The 19979-nt window shown below is 48.9% G+C and overlaps 1 protein-coding gene across 3 annotated transcripts; it reads left to right on the top strand.

Moving 5' to 3' along the window:
- The first annotated feature begins 660 nt into the window (after positions 1-660).
- Positions 661-16187, top strand: Tert (telomerase reverse transcriptase). Of its 3 annotated transcripts, none has more exons than XM_038324045.1 (14): positions 661-1780; positions 2439-2619; positions 3441-3620; positions 4190-4348; positions 5999-6100; positions 6821-6906; positions 8361-8474; positions 8779-8850; positions 10350-10538; positions 13211-13337; positions 13933-13994; positions 14962-15086; positions 15267-15404; positions 15891-16187. In XM_038324045.1, the coding sequence occupies exons 1-14, from the start codon at positions 1656-1658 to the stop codon at positions 15992-15994; spliced, it is 1764 nt and encodes a 587-aa protein (XP_038179973.1). In that variant the 5' UTR covers positions 661-1655; the 3' UTR covers positions 15995-16187. The 3 variants fall into 3 exon arrangements, with proteins under 3 accessions (XP_038179973.1, XP_038179972.1, XP_038179974.1); XM_038324044.1 differs by having other exon boundaries at positions 5999-6133; XM_038324046.1 differs by lacking the exon at positions 15891-16187 and having other exon boundaries at positions 5999-6133; positions 15187-15403.
- Positions 16188-19979: the final 3792 nt, after the last annotated feature.

The following is a 19979-nucleotide window of genomic DNA, read 5'->3' as shown; positions in this document are numbered from 1 at the left end:
AGGGCTGGTCGGTGTCACCTCAGTCCTCCCAGGCTATCCTATGTTTTCTGTCTCTGTTTCTCTCAATCTGCCGTTTCCTTTAACCTCATGCCCCCCTCCCAGGTAACCCCCGCTGATTCCTGCCAGAGCGGGCTCCCACGACTTCCTCTGTCTCTGCTGACTTAGTTCTGCCTTCAGTCTCTCTACACCCAAGTTAAACATCATTCTTGTTTTGGGGTTTTTGTTTTGTTTTATTTTGGTTTGGTTTTGTTTTTTCAAGATAGGGTTTCTCTGTAGCTTTGAAGCCTGTCCTGGAACTAGCTCTTGTAGACCAGGCTGGCCTCGAACTCACAGAGATCCGCTTGGCTGACTCTGCCTCCCTAGTGCTGGGATTAAAGGTGTGCACCACCACCACCAAGCCATTCTTGTTTTTTAAGATCACTGCTTATTTAATCTAACCCTTCCACACCATTTCCTCCATTTGTTTATTTATTTTTAACGATTATTTTATGTATATGAGTGCTTTGCCGGAATGTATGTATGTACACTATGCCACGCCTGGCACCATGGAGCAGACCAGATGAGGGCATCAGATCTCCCCGAACTGGAGTTACAGGAGGTTGTGAGCTATCATGTGGTTGCTAGGAAACAAATGAGAGCCTCTGCAGGAGCAGTCAGTGTTCTTCACCACTGAAGTATCTCTCCAGCCCCTGATGTCTTCTTTCTTTGTTCATTCTGTCTCCTATCTTGAGCCTCCTTTGGGATTCTTATTCTTCTTCCCAAGTTTCCTTTATGTTTATCACTGCTGGTAAACCCAGCTTTATCCGGACAAAGCAGGCCCCATTGTGTCTGGAGACGTACAGAGTGATCTTCAGAGGCCCTCGGGAGGGACAGCTATCCTGACCCATGGTGCAGGGAACCTTTATGTCCAGTTTGACAGTAGGAGCCGTCTGTTCTCTGCTTGGCCCTGCACAGCTCTGAACGGCACTTCTGTCAGTGCGGTGAGTGTGTGACCCAGGATCACAGCCCCAGCGCCCACTGAGGGTTGCCTGTGCGTGTGTGTGGAGTCTCAATGTTGACATCAGGTGGCGTCTTCAATCACCTGGAGTCAGTATTTCTGATAGGATCCACCTGTCTTTGCCTCACGAGCACTGCGATTACAAGTACAGGTCACCACACAATAGAAGTCAGTTTTCACGCCTCTCGAGCACGTCCCTAGCCCCTATCTGAAGACATCCGTAGCTTTAGAGTTGGCAGAAGCTAGGGTTCACTGGATAGACACAGTGGTGCTGGGTCAGATTTAGAGGTTGGGGGTGGGAAAGATGGCTCAGAGCATTTCTCTCTCAGTCAGCAGCCACACACCTCTAGTCAGTAGGCCTCTAGGATCCCGATACCGACACGGCTTTGTCAGGGAACTTTAGTGTACAACATGCTAAAAAAAAAAAAAAAATCACACTCGAAAAACGTTGAACTAATTTATTGATCTATTTTATTAGAACCCAGCATGTCCAGAGCTACAGCTCTTGGGCTCATTTTGGGGCTTCGATGCTGGACCTTATGAGCCTGGGCTGAGTCACAAGTGTTGAGTATCTACTACTACCTTAGGGAACAACTGCGTCCCTGCCGCAGAGCACAGGACAAGGGAAAGGATCCTGGCTGCGTTCCTATTCTGGCTGATGGACACGTACGTGGTAGAGCTGCTGAGGTCATTCTTTTACGTCACAGAAACCACATTCCAGAAGAACCGGCTCTTCTTCTACCGTAAGAGCGTGTGGAGCAAGCTGCAGAGCATTGGAGTGAGGTACCACACAGCGCCTCTGTGATTTATCAGTGTCTGCTGTCGCCTGCCCATGGACCTTCAGGGCACAGACTCCGTGTAGTCGTGGACTGACTGGGGAGCCTGCTTTCTGGGCTGTAAAATCATAAGTTGGGCCTGCACCATCTACAGGATCCCCAAAGAGGGAGGAATTCATACCAAACAGAAGCAGAACAGCTGCCTGTTTGGCATGTGGGTCAGATGGGTCCAGCTGTAGCTATGTATTACACACCACCCATTGTGCCTGTGGGATCCTGAACACTTTGGCACACACATACCTGGGGCGGGCAGGGGTGCTTTTTTTTTTTTTTTTTTTTTTGCTTCCACACCTGTGTCTAAGCCAGGATATCCATACAATGCAGCAGATTGCTTCAAAAGTGTCCCGGTCAATGGAACCACCCAAGAAAGGAACACTGAGGGCAGACCGTGGGACCAGATGTCCCAGCTACCAACACAGGCTACATGCCATGTACTCTGCCCAGACAGTTCCATGGGTCGTCTGGTTGTTGTGGGTTGCTATGATCCTGGATGTAACCCCATAGCATGGCCAGGTGTCAAATGACCCAAGTTTCTAACCACCCCGATGGGATGTGTCTCTTGCATGTCCCGCATGCTCACGTCATAACTCTGTTCTCTGTAACAGGCAACACCTCAAGAGAGTACGGTTGCAGGAGCTGTCACCACAGGAGGTCAGGCAGTACCAGGAGGCCTGGCCGGTCACGCCCATATACAGACTGCGCTTCATCCCCAAGCCCAGTGGTCTCCGGCCCATTGTGAACATGAGTTACAGCATGGGCACCAGCATCTTTGACAAAGAGAAACAGGTGACATGCTTGGTTCCTTTACTGCTGGTGCAGCCTGCACTCTGGCTCACATGAGGGCTCATTGTAGTGAGGAGCCCTGGGTAAACAGAAGAGGGAAGAGCCGGGCAGTGGTGGCGCATGCCTTTAATCCCAGCACTCGGGAGGCAGAGGCAGGCGGATCTCTGTGAGTTCGAGACCAGCCTGGTCTACAAGAGCTAGTTCCAGGACAGGCTCTAAAGCTGCAGAGAAACCCTGTCTCGAAAAACCAAAAAAAAAAAAAAAAAAAAAAAAAGAGGGAAGACAAGGAACTGATTGTTCCTGAGTCCAAAAACTCAGCATGCGGGAAGGACCTAGAGAAGGGAGATGGTCTCAAGAGCAGAGGACTTGGGACGCAAACCTTGGAGGTACCTCAGGGATCCTGCTAAGTAGAGTAAACACTGTATGGCCTTCATGCATGCCAGGGGCCACAGTAACCAGGAGGCAGCTGCCTCCCTTCCCCATAGCTGGATGTCGGTAAAAGCCCTGACTCCTCCCAGTAGCCGTATAAGGTATGGACAGTGACTTTGTCATTGGTAATGCCCCAGAGGACAAAGTGAAGCTATTGACGCCTCGGCTCAGGCATGGGGGACCTTTGTGAGTGACGGTGATCCTGAACCTGACCCCAGCCCAGAGGACATGTCTCTGGACATGCCTTGATGGTGGGTGAGAACAGACTGGGGCAGGCCCCGAATGCAGTCAAGTGACTTAGCGGGAGAGGTCTTCTAGGACTCTGGACTACAGGAGTCTATTCTGAGAAATCAGGGTGGTCCCTTTCTCATGTGTCTTCTGTGGCCCCGGTGCAGGCCAAGCATTTCTCCCACCATCTCAAGATGCTATTCAACGCGCTCAACTATGAACGGACAAAGCATCCTAACCTCCTGGGGGCTTCTGTTCTGGGCCTGAATGACATCTACAGGACCTGGCGGACCTTCGTGCTGCGTGTGCGCACTCTGGGCTGGGCACCCAGGATGTACTTTGTTAAGGTAGTCATTGGTACTCCTGTCTATCACATTTGCTCTCATGGTCTGGGCTGTAGGGATGTCCTCGGAGCAGCCATCACTGGGTGACCCTGTTGTAGGCGTAAGCTGCTGAGAGTGTTGGCCTGTTACCATATGTAGCCCAAAGATGCCATGGCCTCCCATTCTCTCGGGAGCAGGGGCACCCCATTCTTCCGGGATAACCAGCTCCCAGAACATCATTGAACTCAATACGTGTTCCCTGCACAGTATACTCCAACTCCTCTGGGATGCACCCTGTAGGAGAATCCTATTGGTCGATGGGTCCCATTCAGAGAAGTAGCCAAGGTTGATTCTACCACCAGGACCTGGATGCTGGATACTGCAGTGTCTGGGGTATGCCCCAGGGTCCTTTGTCTGGAATGGGAAATTTGTAGGATAGGCATGTGCAGCTAGGCTGGTACAGGAGCATGGAGTATCTTTCTCCTGCAGGTTTGCTTCAAGGCAGGCTAGAACCCAGACGCCAAGGACAGAGCCAGTAGGACCCCTAGGCCTGGACCCAACCATGCTTAATAGTGCTCACGTGTGTTCCACAGGCAGATGTGGTGGGAGCATTTGATTCCATTCCCCAGGACAAGCTCATGAAGGTTGTTGCCAATATGATCAGACACCCAGAGAACATGTACTGTGTCCGCCAGTATGCAGTGGTTCAAAGATATCGCCAAGGCCAAATCCATAAGTCCTTCAGGAGGGAGGTAACGTCATAGTGGACTCTTATCTATGCTGAGAGCATGTTGGTGGCACAGGCCTTCTCATGCCATGGATATCTGGGATCTGTCAGTAACACAGCTGAGGCTGTGATAGGTCCACAGTTCTGGCAAGTTCATACGGTGGCGCGTCTATGGTTTGGGTGTCCGTGGCACCAACGATCATTTGTCTGACCCCATCCTGCCTCCCTCTATGGGATTCCCAATGGAGCTTCCCCTTCCAGGAGCTATCTGCAGCTATCCTCCCTTGCTCTGGAACAGCTTGTTGATTTGTACATCCAATGTCCTCTTCAGTAAACAGGTGAGGTCTGCAGGCTTAAAGAGGGAGGAATTTGCACAGAGTTTTGGCCTGGAAGAGGCGCAAGGTGGCTTCCTTCCCCTGTATGGAGGACACACAAGACTCACAGGCAAACGTTTAACTCTACGTGTGTGGTATGTGCAGTGGCCTTGTAGCTTCTGCACCATGGGCAAATTTATAATCACTACACCCGACCGATTCCTTCCCTGCTCTGGCCAGAGCAACCATCATGGTGTCTCTGTAGAGGAGCTAATTTTCCCCATCCACTATGTGGATCTGGGAATAGAACTTAAGTCAGTAGGTTTAGTGGTAGGTGTCTTCACTTACTAAGCCATTGTACCAACCCCAAGTAAATACCTGAAGTTACATATTTCTCTCCGAGAGCCCTCAGTAGTGCCATACACATTCTGACATTTTGCCAGTTCGTTATTCAGTTCAAAATCTTTTTTGTTTATTAATTACAATTTTTGGTAACCTCTTGGATCTTTAGAAGCATGTTACTTAATTATTTTGAAAATGCAGACATTTTCTATATATCTTGCTATTCTTTCCTAGGTTAATTCTTGTACTTTAACTACTCTGGGTGGCTTTTCTCCTGGAACTACAGCAAACTCACTTGGCACACGGGTTTCTTGTTTATTTTGTGCTATTGTACATTAAATGTACATAATGATGGGTTTCATTATGACAACTTTACATGTGTATATAATGCATTTTGACCATATTCATACATGCAACCTAACATGGGAAATTTTAAGATTCAATGCCAATGTGCAGTCTGAACATATGAGAGTATGGAACAGAAGTATGACAAGTTTGAGGACAGCCAAGGTTACTTAGACTCCAGTGTTTCCGTCTCCATTCCAGACCTAGTGCTGTAGGGACATACGAGGTTACATCACCCCTGGCAGGCTTGGAATTGTCCCTGTGCTGCCCATAGATGGTGCTGTATTCCTGCCAGTGACATCCTGTCTGGAGACATTGGTCTTGGTGACCACTGGATAAAAAGGCATCCTAGAGAGTCTGTTGCAGGAAATGTCATCCCCTCCCTATTCCTGACAGCTCTTCCTCCTGTCTGCACACTGCCTCTGTGGAGAATTCTGGGTGCTGCTTGTGCTGTGATTGTCAGTAACCACAGCATTATGGGGGTATCTGACCTGTGGAGAGAGCTGACTGTGGTCAAACCTGCTGTTTCTGTGACTTCCTGCTGGGATGCTAGATTCTCTCTTTTCCTTACAAGACTCAACGACTGTTGTATTGTTCAACTGTACTGTGCCTGTCCCGGCCAGAAAACCATGTGCCCCTCTGGCTCCCCTCAAGTATTGACTTCTTTGCTGCAGGTCTCCACCATGTCTGACGTCCAGCCGTACATGGACCAGTTCGTGACACGTCTTCAGGAGTCCAATGCCAGAGCACTGAAGAACTCCGTTGTCATTGAGCAGGTCCTCGGGCTTCCCACTCATGGGCCACACCTGGTGGGGCCTTCCTCCTCTATTTTGCTGTTTGTTTCAGTGCAGTAATGTGACCAACATGTTCTTTGGTGGAGAGTTCCCATGACCAAGGCCCCCCAATAGCTACTAAGGTGGGCCTGCTAAGACTCTTGCTTTGAAGTGCCCTTTCTATCCTTCTGTCCCCCATAGTCCAGCTGGCCCATCAGTGAGCTGGTAAAAATATCTCCTCCCGCAGTTTTGACCTTGAGACCTAAGACAGTTCACCTGCTTTTGGTGGACAAGTTGGACTTGTTCTGTGGTCCTCCTCTTGGTCCATTATGTCAGAAGCAGTGTTTCCCTATGCCACGCACAGGAGATCTCTTCCCACAAGTTGGTGTTTCTAAAGAACCTTCTTTGTACATATTCCACCTTTGGAGCAGCCACACTCACTGAGCGCTTCGGATGGTTTTCTTTTGGCTCCTCGGAGTACTGTGTGAGCTGCAAGTTTCCAGACCTAGTGCTGTAGGGACATACGAGGTTACATCACTGCTCCGTAAGTTATGTACCCCCATCACCTTGAGTCAAATTCAGCCTAGTCATACAGGGACACTTGGCCCCACCCCCACCCCTACTTTACCCTGAATGCTCGGTCTTAAAGGGGCATCTGGTAGCAACCTGCTACAATATTCTGCATGCTTACACCCGTCCGTCTACCTGTGTCTGGTTTTCTAGAACTTCTTTCTGAATGAGGCCGGCTGCAGCCTATTCGACTTCTTCCAGCACTTTGTGCGTAACAACATCATGAAGATTGGTGGCAGGTGGGCACAGGCATGGGGCAAGTGGGCAGAGGCTGGGCTGGTACAGGTAGGTAGAAGCCATCCTGACTGCTGAGCAGGGTGCCCGCTAACTAGCTACAGTTTATCTGACCAGCTACCTCCACCTCATTCCTTCCTCCCCACTTCTCTTTGTAGAATTTTCTTGCCCTCTGCTGGCTGGGCCACAGGGCTGCCTACCCATAAGGCCTTGGGAGCTCCTGGATAAGCTTGGCCCGATTGAAGTTAAAAATTTTGAATGCTTGTAGCTCCTGTGGTCATTTTGACAAAGTGGCTGGGGCATCTCGCCTGTGCAGCCAGGAGCAGGACATGTGTAGCATCAACAAAGAGAATGCAGTGCCCATGGCTGGGTCCCCCTGAGACTCCTGTGAGACTGGCTCTATGCTGGAGCTGCCTAACAACCCATCAGCCTGCAAAGACCTGTCTTGTGTGTCTGGATTAGATATGAGGTTGAGTGTTTGAGCATTTGCTTGAATCTTCTTCACCCAAAGTCCCCCCTAGAGAAGGGAACGCTGAGAATGCACTTGGCTCCTTTTTGCTGGACTCATAGGAGCCCACGGTGAGTGCCAGTACAGAATGGGATTCCAGGCTCACACCCCGGCCTATTAGAGATGAGGTCAGGTAGGAGAAGAAATGTCTGATTATCAGAAGTCACAATATGTATTAGGATATGATTGGAAATGTTAAATGTGCATACTAGGAGACCACAAGCTGCAACTGGGTGTGTTTTACAAACACAACAAAGGGTGCTCCTGAGTCGCACGGATCTGTGAGTCCGTCCATGTGGTAGGTAACTTAGTCCTCGTGTGGGTCAGCCTGATACACTGAAAAGTCAGATCGGTGTGCGCTGTGCTGGAGAGCTTCCTGACAGTTACTCCAGCAGAGGGGACCGAGCCAGTTCGAGGGGTTAAAGGTCAGCTTGCACCTACTCTTTCTCACACGTGGGTTCCCTCCGTGAGTTTCCTGTCCTGATCATGTGAAGGCGCCCACCCCTGCCAGCACCCACGTGTATGCTCGATTGAAGGGTGCTCCTTGAAGCATTGACTACACCTGGAATGTTCCTGCACTGACAATCTGTTACTAACCATCTCAGATACATATTCAGTTCAAGAGCCTGATTGCTTATCATTTTTGTTTAAAATTTAAAATTTAAGAAAAGCCTGGAGTCAGTGAATGGGGATGTAGTCCCTACCACCCCAGGTTATAATAAGAGTGGGGGATGGGAGAGATAAGGGCGGTACTTAATTTGGTGTCTTTTTAGGTCTTGACAACTGACAGTAGCAGATAATACTGTTTGTATGTAGTCTTTGAGCATGTCTACAGAAGGGTGTCTGTGTATGCTCACGTATGTCTGCGTACATATTTATACACGGGGCTTTGTCAAATGTGAGCGTCAGCCCACATGGCTGCTGCTTCTGACCTTAACCACCCCCTCCCAGGTGCTATATCCAGTGCCAGGGCATCCCCCAGGGCTGCAGCCTGTCCACCCTGCTCTTCAGCCTGTGTTTCGGAGACATGGAGAACAAGCTTTTTGCGGAGGTGCAGCAGGACGGGTAAATGCTTCCTTTTACCGGTCGCTCCAAGGGCCCAGGTCATGAGCTGACATAGCTTCCCACTTCATGTTTCTAGCTCACGGGGTGGGTGCTCCAGTTGCTTCGTGTCTAAGATGTAAAGTCCGTCCATTGCCTTCACTTCAAGGAAAGCTGTGACGTGCCCCAGAGCTATTTCTGTCAGGAAGACAGTAAAGCTGTTTTATCACTTTGTTTTGTCTTTGTGCGTTCCCATATTTAAAGTGTTTTAGGTTGGATCCCTTACAGGTGGATTCTGTGTGAAGCCTGTCAATGTGTCTCATTTTAGGCTGCTTTTACGCTTTGTGGATGACTTCCTGTTGGTGACACCTCACCTGGTCCAGGCAAAAGCCTTCCTCAGGTAAGGACCGTCATGCCCGGGTTTCTGCTGTCATGATCACGGTGAATGTTTGGCTGGGGCAGCACATTTAATTGGTCTGTGATTTCGTTTGCCCGGAGCTCGTGTTGTCACCAAGACCTAGTGTCACCTCTACCTATGCGGCCAGGCATGGGACACCTGCAGCACCAAGGAAGACACTATGGCACCCATGGCTGGCCCAGCTTGGTCTCACTGAGGACGCAGTGTGGTGAGGGACCAGGCCAGTGCCAGTATTTGGAAAGTCTTCAGATGAGATAACAGACAGTAACTCCCATGCCCCACAGCCGAGCCCACAGAAGGGCTGTTTGCAGAGGCCTGAGACACGAAGCCCTTCTGGGAGATGTGAGCACAGCTGTCTTGGTTAGGGTTCTATTGCTGTGAAGAGACACCATGACCACAGCAACTCTTTTTTATTAATTTAATTGTTTTTATTTATTTTACATACCAGCCATTTCTCCCTCCCTTCTTTCCTTCTGTCCTCTTTCCCATCTACCCTCCTCCCCATCCACTCCTCCATCTGCATTTGGAAAGGGGCAGGCCTCACCATGGTCCTGCACAAAGCATGGCACATCAAGTTGAGACAGGACTGAGCTCCTCCCCTTACATTGAGGCAGGGCCAGGTAATCCAGCATGGGGAACAAGTTAGCAAAAACCAGCTAAGCGCTAGGGAGAGGTCCTGCTTTCACTGTTAGAAGCCTTACTAAGAGACCAAGCTACATGATTGTCACACACATGCAGAGGGCCTAGGTCAGACCCATGTAGGCTCCCGGACTCACACGACAAGTCTTATGAGGCCAGCTGACAGCTTCAGAGGTTTAGTCCATTATCATGGTGAAAACATGGCAGTGTGCAATCAGATGTGGTGCTGGAGAGGTGGCTGAGAGTTCTACACCTTGATCTGCAGGCAACAGGAAGTAAACTGTGCCACAGTAGGCACAGCTTGAGAATAGGAGACCTCAAAGCCTGGCTCCAGTGACAGCTTCCTCCAGCAAGGCCACGCTTGCTCCAGCAAGGCCACACCTCCTAATAGTGCCACTCCCTATGGGGTCAAGCATTCAAACACACGAGGGCCATACCTATTCAAACCACCACAACAGCCATTCCTGACAACGTTTTGTTTTGTTTTGTTTTTCCAAGACAGTGTTTCTCTGTAGGTTTGGAGCCTGCAGACACCTCAAAGTAGCAACAAGAAAGCAGGCTTTTGGGGTCATAGGGAGAAGATACCCTGACACATGGATGCTAAGATAGGACCATCAGAGAGTCATGTGACTCTTCCTACTTGTTTGATGCCCGCCTATTTTGTCCTGAGCTGGCCCTATTGTTCTATTGCTTACATAGAAGGCAGGAGCTAGGCTACAGTCCAGAGCAAGACTGTGTCTGATGTTCCATTGGGGTACCCTCAAGGACCCGCTCACTCTGGTCCCAGAACACCTCTGGGTATTTTCCAGAGTTCCATAGCCAATGTTCCCTCTCTTACACAGGGCCCTGGTCCACGGCATTCCTGAGTATGGCTGCACGATAAACTTACAGAAGACAATGGTGAACTTCCCCATGGAGACTGGTACCCTGGATGGTGCAGCTCCACACCAGCTGCCTGCTCACTGCCTGTTTCCCTGGTGTGGCTTACTGCTGGACACTAAGACGCTGGAGGTGTTCTATGACTACACCAGGTGAGCACACCTGGCCACGTTGAGGAGCCATGAGCTCATAGGGGCAGGGGATGCTGTGGGTGCTCCACATTGTTTCCTGCTTCTGGACACAAGTTACCACGAGGCCTGAAGTGACAGAGGCCGTAAGGTGTTCTCTTTCTGCCTGGGGATGGACAGGGCAATGTGAGAACACCTTCAGCCTTGTCTCAAGTCTCCTAGAGACCATGGAGCCAGGGCCCTTCTCTGTATGAGGTATAAGGTGCTTGCGGGAGGAGGGAAGTTGGTCTCCACCTTCCAGGAGCTCACAACCCAGCTTTGGTGTAGATACAGCAGATTTGAGGTGGAAATAGGTGAAATTATCCGGACTTCTTCTTTTAGGAGCGAAAGTATGAAGATTGTGGCAGGAGACGGACAAGCCTGCTGTCGTGTTGACAGCTGTCTGTTCTGAGCTCGAATCTAAACTGTCCTGTCTCCATAGCACTCTTTGGAAGTTCACACCATAAGGGAAGAGTTGGGTGCAGGTGCCCATATCTGCTGTGCTGTCCACACAGGCCTGGGCTCCACAGTGAATGAGTAATGGGTCAAACAATCAAAAAAGCATTTCCCTTCTGAACATACTGCTAAAAGCAGAGAACAGCACACCCTTTTGGGAATCCAGGCTGGCCCTGGACAGGGGGAATCGGAGACGACTCTGACACATAGACCAGAAGGTTCCTGCTTTCAGAGTCAATGTTCAGAGCAGCTGTGAGCTCACCACTGAGGCTACAGTTTGGGTGTGCTCAGCTGAGCTGAGGATCCTTCCATCTGAGCCAGGGACTGTGTGTCTGGAGGTCAGCCAGAGTGACTAGCAACACGCTAAGGGAAAACATACTGGTAGGAACTTCTTCCCCCCAAACCATAGCTCACATGTGAAGCGTGAGGAGAATCAACAGAACGCTGCAATGTAGAACACAGCCGTGTGGCTGTGTCCCCCAGAATTGTGCAGTGTATCTTCAGGATCTGTGGGGGGATTGGTGCAAGACCCTCGTGGATAGTAGTCTATGCTGCTTAAGCATTCATAACATGATTTAACGTGAGCTCAGACTCTACACATATTCACACGCGCTTTGATTCAGGCTCAGGCAGTATCTCCAGAAAGTGGCACTGATGGTACTGTGGTCTTTAGAACATGCATTCATTTTCCTAGCAGTTCCACATCTTCATGTCTTTCCTGAAAAAAAAAAAATCGGAGACTACCAAAGATTTGACTTGACCCTATACGATGGCGAGGCTGGTTTGTCTTACCCTTTGACCTAAGCACTGGCACAGAAGATGCTTCAGAACACAAGCAGCAGCCTTCTTCCGCTGTAGATACCACATTTTCAAACAGTATTTGATGGCAGAAACCCCATTTCAACATCAAAGGGTTCAAAAGTCTGTATAGATTTAGTGATATTTCATTTATGTTTTAATAAATAAAACTTGCCTGAAGTTCAGAGAGTAACACAGCCGCACTGGCCAGCCTCACAGACCAGGCAGTGGTGACGCACACCTTTAATCCCAGTAGCTGCACTAGTTTGCCGTAGAAGCCAAGCGATAGTGGTACACACCTTTAATTTCAGCCCTAGAGAGGAATAAGACAGGAGGAGACAGCTCTCAGACACAGTCTCATTCCGAGATTCCTGGGGGCAGGATCGCCATTTCAGACTGAGGTAAAGGTAAGAGTCAGTGGCTGGCTGCTTTGCTTTTCTGACCTCCAGGTTGAACCCCAGTTTCTGTCTCTGGGTTCTTTATTGATTGTGCTACGTATAGAAGGTATGAGTAGGACTGGGAAGGTAACTTGGGTTAAGCGTACCTGCTGGGTAAGAATGAGGATCTGAGCTCAGAACCCCGAAGCCCACATAAAAGCCACGGTGGTTACAGGCACCTGTTCCCCCAACACTGTAGGTGCAGATGGGAAAAGCTGGTCACAGTGGCTTGCTGGTCGCTAGCCCAGCTCCAGATTCAGTGAGAGATCTTGTTTCAAGGGAATGACGTGGAGTTTGGAAGAGCAGGACACCCCTTCCTCTGGCCTCCATACGCACACACAGGCAAACACTCACAATGCGTAAAAGCACAAGGCTTTTGCCTGTTACCAGTATACATCTCTGAGAACAACGCAAGGTCTTTGGATGGCAAGAAGGAACCACCCCTCACCTTCTGTCCTATACGTGCCATCTTGTAATTTTATTTCCAAAGGTGGCCGAGAAGCATCCTGCAGTCTGCAAGTGGTTTGACACCGTCATAGGCATTTCCTTACTGTTTGCTGCCACCGAGGTCTGGCTGAAGGCAGTTTTCTGCTTCCTTCACAGCCCTGTACTGGGAAGGTGCTCTGTCAGACTGAGCAACTTAAAGAAGCACAGGGCTTTGTGATTTTCTGTATGATTTATGTTTCCTTCTAAACTGTGGGTTTTGACGGCTCTTATTTGCCACTGATGAGCAAAGAGGTCTGGTGATGCTAAGCTTGGGTAAAACGGATGTTGTTCACTATATCTGGCTGGGTTTGGTTGTCCAGGGCTTCGTGTGGTGTGGAATGTGTGCCCTGTGTGAAGGTCCATCCCTACCTAAGCCCTCAGTGTACAGCAGAGAGGGACAGGGGGTGGGAGGGCATCGGTGCTGGTCTCTCAGAGGGGTTGATGTGGGAATCACACAGGCAGGATATCTTTGTGCTGCAGTTACACCCGGACCTCAGTTAAGGCTAGCCTCACCTTCCAACACACCTTCAAGGCCGGGAGGAGCATGCGGCACAAGCTCTTAGCTGTTTTGCGGCTGAAGTGTCACAGTCTGTTTCTAGACTTGCAGGTAAGCAGCTGGGCAGCCACGTCACCTGTGGAACCCTTGTGCAGGTCCTGTTCTTTGTGTGGGGGCGTGTGCAGGGAGAGGTGTATGTGTGTCGAGGGCAACCATGTGTGTGTGCATGTGTGTGTGTGCGCGCATGCATGTGTGTGTGTTCGCGTGTGTGTGCACATGCATGTGCGTGCGTGAGTGTGTGCGTGCATGAGTGTGTGTGTGTGCATGCGTGTGTGTGTGTGCATGCGTGTGTGTGCGCGCGCATTGTGTGCATGCATGAGTGTGTGTGTGTGTGTGTGTGTGTGTGTGAAGAGCGTGTGGATGTCTGTATGTCTCCTGAGCATCTACCCTGCTCATCTCCATCACTTGACAATACTATCATCAGTACACACACAGAGAGAGGATTTTTTAGCTCCTGGCCTTGGCCTTGGCCTCTCAGGCCATCGCTGCTGAGTTCTCTCTTTGGGAGGGGCTGCTGTGGTAGGCTTTGGCCCCTGCTCCCTCCTGCTTCCTCCCCTGGCTGGATTTCCTGGGTCCCTCACACAGGAAGTGTTCATTTGTGATCTGAGGGACATTGCTGATGCTTCTCTTTCTGTTGGGACTCCAGGTGAACAGCCTGCAGACCGTCTGCATCAATGTTTACAAGATCTTCCTGCTGCAGGCCTACAGGTGAGTCATGGGCCTGTGCCACCACTAGAGGGAGCCACAGACCAGAAATGCCAGCCATGCTGGCTGCCGGGGCTTTCAAGCTTAAGAGAGAGCTGGCTAGTTTAGTTGCTCCCCGGATTGGGTGGCACACTAACGTGGGGTCAGGAAAAAGCAGCGTTTGTCCGAGTCTCTACACAGCTCTGTATCTGTCATATGAGAACCTCTTCTGGTCTCCCTGTACCGGAAGCATATGTGACCTTAGGTGCCTGTGGTTGACCGGCTTGAAACAGGAGGGGAAGCTGGGGTAAAGAGCCCCCCAAGAAAGCACCCCAGAAGGCATAGGATGGGAAAGAGAAAGCAGGGGGATTCAGAGCTCCAGAAACCAGAGAATCAGATCTATGGCTGAGTGTCCTGTCTTGCATCCGGAAGGCATGACAAGGAAACAGCCTAAAGCAGCCTGGCCATCATGGCTTGTTCTTCTGCAATAGTCTTGTCCTTGGTTGGTCCTGAGACCTGGGACTGGTGGGATTGGCTTCCTGTGACTCCTGAAAGGAGCATGGAGTTGTAGCAGAGGCCAGAGTTCTGCCTGGAGTTGACAGATGGTCACACCAACCACAGGCCAGATTTATGCCATTGTGGGTCTGGCCTCCTCCTAAGAAACCTCCCGGGTCACTGGAGCTGAGTGTAGGAGAAATCTTGCGCTGTGGAAAACTGAGCACAATTTCAAAGTTACCCTTGCTGTGATGTGAGGTGACCATGCATGAGGCATGTGAGAAGAGACTAGTTATGTGACAGTATACATGTATGAAGACGTGCACACACATGCTGAGTGTTCACATGTAGTTCATTTGTACATGGTTCTGTGCATGTGGTGCACATAAATGTGTGTGTGTAGTTCACATGTATGCACAGACAAGAGCTCATTCATGTGTACACACATGCACATACTTACCAAAGGCCCTTCCCTGCCATTGTGGCTCCTGCCCAGGTTCCATGCATGCGTGCTTCAGCTTCCCTTTGACCAGAATGTTAGGAAGAACCCCGCATTCTTTCTGGGCATCATCGCCAGCACAGCATCCTGCTGCTACTCTGTCCTGAAGGTCAAGAACACAGGTGCGTGGATAGACCAGGGCCAGCGTTCTTGTGCAGGGGCTGGATATCCTGCCCCCACTCGGGCACTAGTGGTGCTGACCATCGTTCCTGGGTCTAGCAGGTCAGAAGGGTGTGGAGAGCCTGTCGGAGGACATGAGGGTCTGTGGCCCATGGTTCTTGAACCTCCGTCTGCTTCCCCAGGAGTGACACTAGGGGCTAAGGGAGCCTCTGGCTTATTTCCTCTTGAAGCTGCACGTTGGCTCTGCTACGAAGCCTTCCTGATCAAGCTGGCCAGCCATTCTGCTGTCTACAGTTGTCTCCTGGGACCTCTCAGGGCCGGTAAGTGAGCTCCCTTGAACACCGAGTGCCTAGTTGAGCCCAAAGGCAGATGCCAAGCCCGTCTCCATTTGCTGGGGAGGAGCCTGCTCGGGCAGCCCTGGGGGGGGGGGGGTGAAACTGGGCTTCTAGACCATATCTTCCTACTTCTGCCTGCCTGCTCCCTCTGTTCTGCCTCTGCCTCCTACCCCCGTAGAGGCCATGGGATGACATGTTTCACTCTCAGGAACCTTCTGTTCCCTACCTGGTCCCCTCACCCCCTCCTCTGCTCTGCTGCTTTCTAGATTCAGGGAGGGATGCTGAGGTTTCTGTGGTGCATCTGATTCCCTACTGCCACTCTTGCAGTCCTTGTGTGCCCAGTGTAGCGGGGTGGTGTGTTCCTGGGTGGGACTCCTGCTCACGCCTGGCCCACACGTGGCCAGGACTTGACCCAGATAGGCTAAGGGACTACCTCTTTGGAATGAAATTCAAACACATCCTCTGTTGCAGCCCAGAAACAGCTGTGCCAGAAGCTCCCTGCGGCGACAATGGCCATCCTCAAGGCTACAGCTGACCCAGCCCTAAGCACAGACTTTGAGACCATTTTGGACTAAGCCTGCTTCCTTCAGCTGGATGAACATAGGCACTTTAGCCTCTCCTCTCATGGATCCATGTCACAAGAGGGACTGACCTGTTGTGTAGGAGCTGCTACACAACATGTAGAGAGCCACTTGTTGGTTCCCGGCTGCTTAGCCCCTAAATAAACACGCAGAAACTATATTAATTAAATCACTACTTTGCCCATTAGCTCTGGCTTGTTATTGGCTAACTCTTACATATTAATTTAACCCATTTCTATTAATCTGTGTATGGCCACGTGGCTGTGACTTACCAGCTAAAGTTCTGGTGTCTCTCTCCAGTGGGGCTACATGAAGCTCTCTCTCACTCCACATTCTTTCTCCCAGCATTCAGTTTAGTTTTCCCCGCCTACTTCTATTCCCTGCTCAGGCACAAGACAGTTTCTTATTAACCAATGGTATTCACAGCATACAGAGGGGAGTCCCACATCACTGTTATGAGGCTAGGTTGCCCTCCCAAAGATCTGTGTCGTGATGGTAGTACGAGAGTTTGTCCTTGTTTCCTCTGGTGGACTTGATTTCCTTCCTGATGCCCTCCAGGAAGCAGATCCCACCCTTTTTAGTGGCAGGGATTCCCTAGCTACCAACACCAGAAGGAGGTAGAAGGTGCATGGGCGCACTGGGACTATGTGGACAGATATGAGGTGCTGGACCTGATGCCTTTTCATATCGAACCATGGAGCCTTTCCCAATGGGGTCAGAGTGTCTCCGAAAGAAAGACACGGCTTTGAGCCAGTAACCTAAATTACAGCCTAAATACATTCCAAATTCAAGTGACTGCATGTTTAGTTACTTTTCTATTGCTGTGATAAGACACCATGACCAAGGCAACTTATATAAACAAGGTTTTTGGTTTTTGGTTTTAATTGGAGCAGTAGTTGAGAGTTTACATATTGACCCAAAGCCTAAGGCAAAGAGAACTAACTGGGAAATGATAGGGGTCTTTTATTTTCATTTTATTGTATTTTTTGCAATATTCTCCAAGTCCACTTTAATTTTTAGTGGTAGTTTGACAAATACATCAGAACGTTGTAAACATTGAGATCAAACAGGTCACAGGCAAGTTGAAGGGATCATACTGGGGACATTTCATAAGTTCTCTGAAGCAAAGATTCCTTGGCAGCATCTCACAGTAATTAATCATAGTGGTTATCTACTGAGATAAAATTGGATGATGTATGTTAGTACTAAATCAGACAGGAGTCATATGCAAATAAACAGTAAATCCTGAAAGTGTTGTTTGTCATACTTGTTTGACGTATCACTCTAAAAGATTTCTACTTAATTTAAATATTTTCTGATTCTCCCTGCCCCCCCCTTTTTTTCAAGACAGGACCTTACTGTGTAGATCTTGGCTATTCCAGAACTCACTGTATAGACCTGGCTGGCCTCAAACTTACCTTGATCCACCTGCCCTTACCTCCCAAGTGCTGGGATTAAAGGCATGTGCCACAATTCCCTAATGTGTGATTCCCCTATGTATGCTGTGAATATGTTTTATTACCATTGGTTAATAAAGAAGTTGCTTTGGGCCTATGACAGGGCAGAATAAAGCCAGGCAGGAAATCCAAACAGAGATATATAGAGAAAGAGGCAGGATCAAAGAGATGCCATGTAACTGCTGAAGGAGAAAAAAACGCCAGACCCTTAGGAAACTTACCGGTAGGCCACAGCCTTGTGGTGATACACAGATTGATAGAAATGGGTTAATTTAAGATGTAAGAGCTAGCTAGGAATACACTAGAGTCATTGGTCAAACCGTGTTGTAATTAATGTAGTCTCTATGTGGTTATTTGGGTCTAGTTGGCTGGGAAATGAACGAGCAGCCTCCTACAATTTCCTAGCTTGTTTCCTGAATTATTAACGTCCGATTCCACACTATGCACCCTTCGTCACAAAGCCCCATTCAAACTGCCTGCCCACGTCCTTTGCATAAACTTTCCATTCTAACCTGAACCTCTCCTCACATTTGTGAGTCTCCTGTCTTTGAGCCTTTCCCTTTGCTCGTCCCACACAATGGTGTTCTTATTTCCTTTTCATTTTGACTTTTTTTTTTTTTTTTAGAAAAGAACAGGCTTCTAAGCAGTAGCGACCAAACATGATAAAATAATAAAATATAATAAGATAAAACAAAAGCCATCACATGGAGGCTGGACAGGGCAACCCAACAGAAGGAAAAGAGCCCCAAGAACAGGCACAAGAATCGGAGACCCACTGATTCACACACTCAGGACCATAAAATACTAAGCTAAGAGCTCTAATATATATGCAGAGGACCTGGTGCAGTCTTCATAGGTTCATATGAGCCTTGCTTAGTTAATTCAGAGGGTCTTGTCTTCTGGTGTCCTCTATCCACCCTGGCTTTTAACAAACTTTCTGCTTCTTCTTCCTCGGGGTTCCCTGAGATTTGAGAGGGAGGATTTAATGAAGACATCCCATGTAGGGCTGTGTGCTCCAAGGCCTTTCTCCCTGCATCATGTCTCACTGTGGGCTCTGCATCTGTTCCCTTCTGCTGCAGGAGGAAGTTTCTCTGATGATGACTGGATAAAGCCCTGATCTATGAGTGTAGCAGAATATCATTAGGAGTCATTTTATTCATACTTAAGAAAAACAGTATTATTCGGCTTTTCCCTAGGTCTCTGGGCTACTTAGTTTCTAGTTCTTGGTTACCCAAGCAGTGTTGGGTATGAGTTCCATCTTGTGGAGTGGGCCCTAAGTCAAATCAGACATCAGCTGGCCACTCCCACAAGTTCTGTGCCACCATTGCCCTATAGGTAGGACAGATTGTAGGTCAAAGGTTTTGTGGCTAGGTTGATGTTAACATTTCTCTTTTGGTAGCCTGCAGAGTACCTTCCTGCACCAAAGACACTAGAGTGTCAGGGTGAAGGCTCCATGTAGGCACCAACTCAACTTCTTTAGGATCATCTTCATATATTTTAGGAGGTTTGACTGTACTAGGTTTCCATACCATCCCTTAAATGCCCCTCAATTCCAACTGTATCTCTTTGAATTCCCTTCCTCAACCCTATCTCCTCTTCCTATCCCCACCTGATCCTCCTGTTCCTGTCCCCTTCTGCCCCCATTCCACCTGTATAATATATTCTATTCCTCCTCCCCGTCCCTTCCTCTATACCTAACCTCTGTGGTTCTTATCATTGACTTCACAGCTAAAATCCACATATAAGTGAAGGCATAGAGTATTTGTCTTTCTGGGCCTGGAATACCTCACTCAGGATGATTTTTTTTTTAGTTCCATCCATTTACCTGAGAATTCCATAATGTCTATTTAAAAACAAACAAAAAATAAATAAAAATGCTAAGTAATACTCCATTGTGTCAATGCATCACATTTTGTTTATCCAGTCTTCTGCTGAGGAACATCTAGGTTTCCAGTTTCTGGCCATTATGAGTAGAACAGTAATGAACATGGTTGAGCAAGTGTCCTTGAAGCATCCTTTGGGTATAGGCCCAAAAGTGGTATATCTGGATCTTGAGGTAGATCGATTACCAATGTTCTGAAGAGCTACCATATTGATATCTGTGGTGGTTGCACAAATTTGCACTGATGGGAATCTTGAAACCTCAAAGCCTGCTCCCAGTGACACGCCTTCCCCATTGAGACCATGCCTCCTGATCCAGTTCCACCCAACTGGGAACCAAATATTCAAATTTATGAGCCTCATTAATTCATACCAATACCACCACATTCCACTCCCTGGCCCATGTAGCTCTGTAGCCACATCATAATGCAAAATGTGTTCAGTCCAACTGAAAAGTTCCCATAGTCCTTCACAGTCTAAAAACCCAAAGTCTCTTCTGAGACTCAAGGCAGTCTCTTAATTGTAGTCCTTTGTAAAATCAAAAATCAAATTACATACTTCCAACGTACAGTGGCACAGAATATACTTTTCCATTTCAAAAACAGAGGAAAGGGGACAGAGTGAGGAAATACTAGACCAAA

Source organism: Arvicola amphibius, chromosome 3 (genome assembly GCF_903992535.2).
Source record: "Arvicola amphibius chromosome 3, mArvAmp1.2, whole genome shotgun sequence".
NCBI lineage: Eukaryota > Metazoa > Chordata > Mammalia > Rodentia > Cricetidae > Arvicola > Arvicola amphibius.
This window is presented reverse-complemented; position numbering and strand designations above follow the sequence as displayed.